At 63.3% G+C, this 3,238-nt stretch overlaps 1 protein-coding gene across 1 annotated transcript in view; it reads left to right on the top strand.

Annotated features, from left to right (window-relative positions):
• LOC146588827 (dedicator of cytokinesis protein 2-like) overlaps positions 1–3,238 on the top strand; it is a 78,960-nt gene that overhangs the window by 63,411 nt on the left and 12,311 nt on the right. Inside the window, 1 exon segment of the mRNA XM_085317298.1 lies at positions 2,636–2,734. Within this exon segment, the coding sequence (XP_085173424.1) occupies positions 2,636–2,734 (99 nt within the window).

The following is a 3,238-nucleotide window of genomic DNA, read 5'->3' as shown; positions in this document are numbered from 1 at the left end:
GGCCCAGCCCCTTCCCCCTCCTGCACCGTCTTCCCGCGGGTGTCACGAGCCCCCGGCGCTGCTGCGCCAGGCGTCCGATGAGGCCGCAACAGACGCGGGGCCGGAGCGTGGGAAGGCGACTGCCGMGGCTCTCCCAGTCGCCAGCCCCGGGGGGCATTTGCAGGCACGGCGGCTCGGTCTGGAGGGGACGGCCGGGCACGGCGCCTGGGGCCAGGCTGGGGCGCAGGACAGCCCCGGGCACGCGGGGGGAACCGGSCCATCCCCGTGCGGTGTAGGAGCCCCGGGAGCGGGAGCTGTGGGGCCGGGAACGGCTCTGCCTGCACGGGGCCGGGGAGGCAGCAGGGCGCGGAGGCTGGTCGCTCATGTCCACAGCCTCCGGGCTGGTTTCCGTGCGCCGTGCTGCCCATCTGGATCCGTTCGCACGTACACACCACCCGCCAAACCACATACGTATGTGCAGCAGTGCCTGGCTGCGTGGCTCCTCTGTAATGTAATTTAAATGTAAATACATTTTCCCTTGAACAAGGTGTAACAGGCAGTGCAGGGAGTTCACCTGAATCTAATTCCACCAGCCACCAGACAACTGCACAAATCTCATCAGATCCCCAGAGCAGGTGGGCTCGCAGGGGACACGTCCTCCCGGCGCCGTTCTGCCCTGTTTCCCACAGCCTCCCCACGGTGCTGGGTGCGGTGCAGGAGGTGGGTGACCCCCACCTGGGCCAGTGCGAGAGAAACGGCCCCCAGACCGCTGGCGAAGGCACAAGGCACGGCAGGCGAGCCGCGGAGCAGCGCAGCCCGGCCGYTGCACGTGGCCCCTCACGCCAGCGAAAGGAGCCCCGAGGAAGCTGGGTGCTCCCCAGCAGCACCAGCCCTTTTGCGCGTGTGGTGCTGCGGAGCATGAGAGCCGGCCGGGAGGGTGGCAGGGCTGCGGCTCCCGGTTTGCCCATGCACCCCGCTCTCGCGCCGCACAGCGAGGGCTGCTCTTGCACCCTTGGGGGCACAGGGCAAGTGGGGCACCCGGGAGCGCACCTGCAGTGTGGCTGGAGCTGCGAGGAAAACACACAGGACGGCTCCGTGCAGCACCAGTGTGTGCTCGAGCGGACACCCGGCAGCAGGGCTTTCAGGCTGAGCTGTCAAACGCRGGCTGCACCCGGCTCTGCTAACAGGAGGTGTCGGGCACTGTCACGTCCCGGCACCGTGGGGCTTTTCTGAGGTGCTGGACTCTCTCCTGTCTCCCTGCATGGTTCACATGGTGGCAGCAGCAAGGTGCTTTGGGTCTGTTTGCATTTCCCCCCACCCGTGCATGTGGCCCCGCTGGCGACCTGCGGGGTGACAGCACCTTTGCGGCTGTGGCTGCTGCTGGGAGCCGCCAGCTTTTGCACGCGGGGCCAGTGCATGTGGCCACGCTCAGGGGCTGGGCCAAGCTGGCACGTTGTGGGGGTGCTCCAGGGATGTGGGGGGGGGAGGGCTCCGGACTTTTTGTGCACCCCCAGAGCATGCTGCTCCAGCTGGGGCATCACTCCTTCCGGGCGGCGCCAGCCATCCTTTTCGGATGTTGTGGTGTGAAGCATCCCTCTGGGCTTGGTGTTGCAGCTGGAGAACAGCTGAAACCAYCTGAGCTCACGAGGACCTGGAAACCGAGCAGCATCCCCGGTCCGCGACAGGGAGCTCAGAGCCTGTTAGCTCTTGGGCACAGTCACTGGCCGCAGCTCCWCAGGGGGGTTTCCCAGAGTTTTGTCCTGAAGCTTTGACCAAAGCTTAAGAGTGAATTTTCAAAGTGCTTTAAAGGCTACTGTAGACTCAGGTTTTATGTTAGAAGTATCGTCAAGAAAAGGTGGCAATAATTAACTAAAGGGAAGATGAAAGACTTTGGTGAGCAGCAGGCAGGGTRTTGCGCTCCATCCTTTCATGAGCAACGGGCTGAGCGCCGTTCAGGGATCAGGCAGCAGCATTTCCTGCTCCRCAAAGCGGGAGCCTGGTCAGCTGGCACTGCTGTTGCACTGCTCTTCTGACAGCAAAGCTGCACTGCTCCCAGAAGGGGGACGGTGTTAATGGGCTCGGCGCAGCACCTTCTGCTAAAGGCAAGCTAGACACACTGGCCCTCAGAAGGAAGCTGTGCTTAAATCCACATATTACCTAAAATTACCTGAAAAACCCCCACAGACATATGCTACAGCACATATGAGGCCCTTGGCTCCTTAACGTGGCCTACGCATGGCTGGTGGTGCTGTCCCCCCTGCCTGGGCCAATTTGCTCGTCACCAAGCAGTGCAACATGATGCTGCATCCATAATTCACTCCCAAACGCGGCCGTGGCCGCCGTGGTCCTGGCCGTGCCTGCTGCCGTGCAGGGCACTGGGGCTGCGCACCCCTATCCTGGGGGCACCGGAGCAGCTCGGCACGAGTCTCCCTATGGCCGGGATCAGCAGCCCATCGCTGCACATGGGAATCGCTGCAGCAACATCTGCCAGCACGGTCCAGGTGCTCGTGCCACTCCTGCCTTTTCCCAGCCTTTTTTTCCAGTAGAAACCGGGACCCCGATCTGCCAGGGGAGGTGGCGGGGAGCAGGGTCCAGCGCGTCCGTGTGCCTCGGCGCCCGCACGGCCCCAGCGCTGCCCTCAGCCCTCTCTCCCCAGAGTCACTACGTGGCCTGCATGACGGCCATCCTCAGCCAGATGGATGCCGACCACTACCGGTCCTACATCGGGGCCTTCCCCTCCCGGCCCGACCTCATGGTGAGTGCCAGTGGCGCAGGGGCTCAGCACCGCGCACCCCAGCAGGATGCGTGCTGCTCCCGGCTCCGACCCCATCCAACTCAGCGGAGACAAGGCTTTTGCTGCAGGTGGCCAGAGCTGCTCCCAGCCCCGGTGAGCAGCCTGGCATTGCCTCGATTACAGCCTGGCGTCACTCTAGTGTGCAGCCTGGCATCACCCTGGTGCATAGCCCAGCACTGCTCCAGCACGCAGCTCAGCACTGATATCGCTCAGTTGATTAGAGCGTAGTGCTGTTAATGCCAAGGCGCGGGTTCAATCCCCGTATAGGCTACACTGAGGGTTGGACTAGATGATCTCCAGAGGTCCCTTCCAACCTTACCATTCTACGATTCTATGATTGCTCTGGCACACTGCCTGGCATCACCCTGGTGCACAGCCTGGCATCACTTCGGTGTGCAGTGTGGCATTGCTCTGGCGTGCAGCCTGGCATCACCCTGGTGCACAGCCTGGCATCACTCTGGTGCA

This window comes from Rhea americana, unplaced genomic scaffold (assembly GCF_003343005.1).
Source record: "Rhea americana isolate MKP2758 unplaced genomic scaffold, rheAme1 scaffold_495, whole genome shotgun sequence".
NCBI lineage: Eukaryota > Metazoa > Chordata > Aves > Rheiformes > Rheidae > Rhea > Rhea americana.
This window is presented reverse-complemented; position numbering and strand designations above follow the sequence as displayed.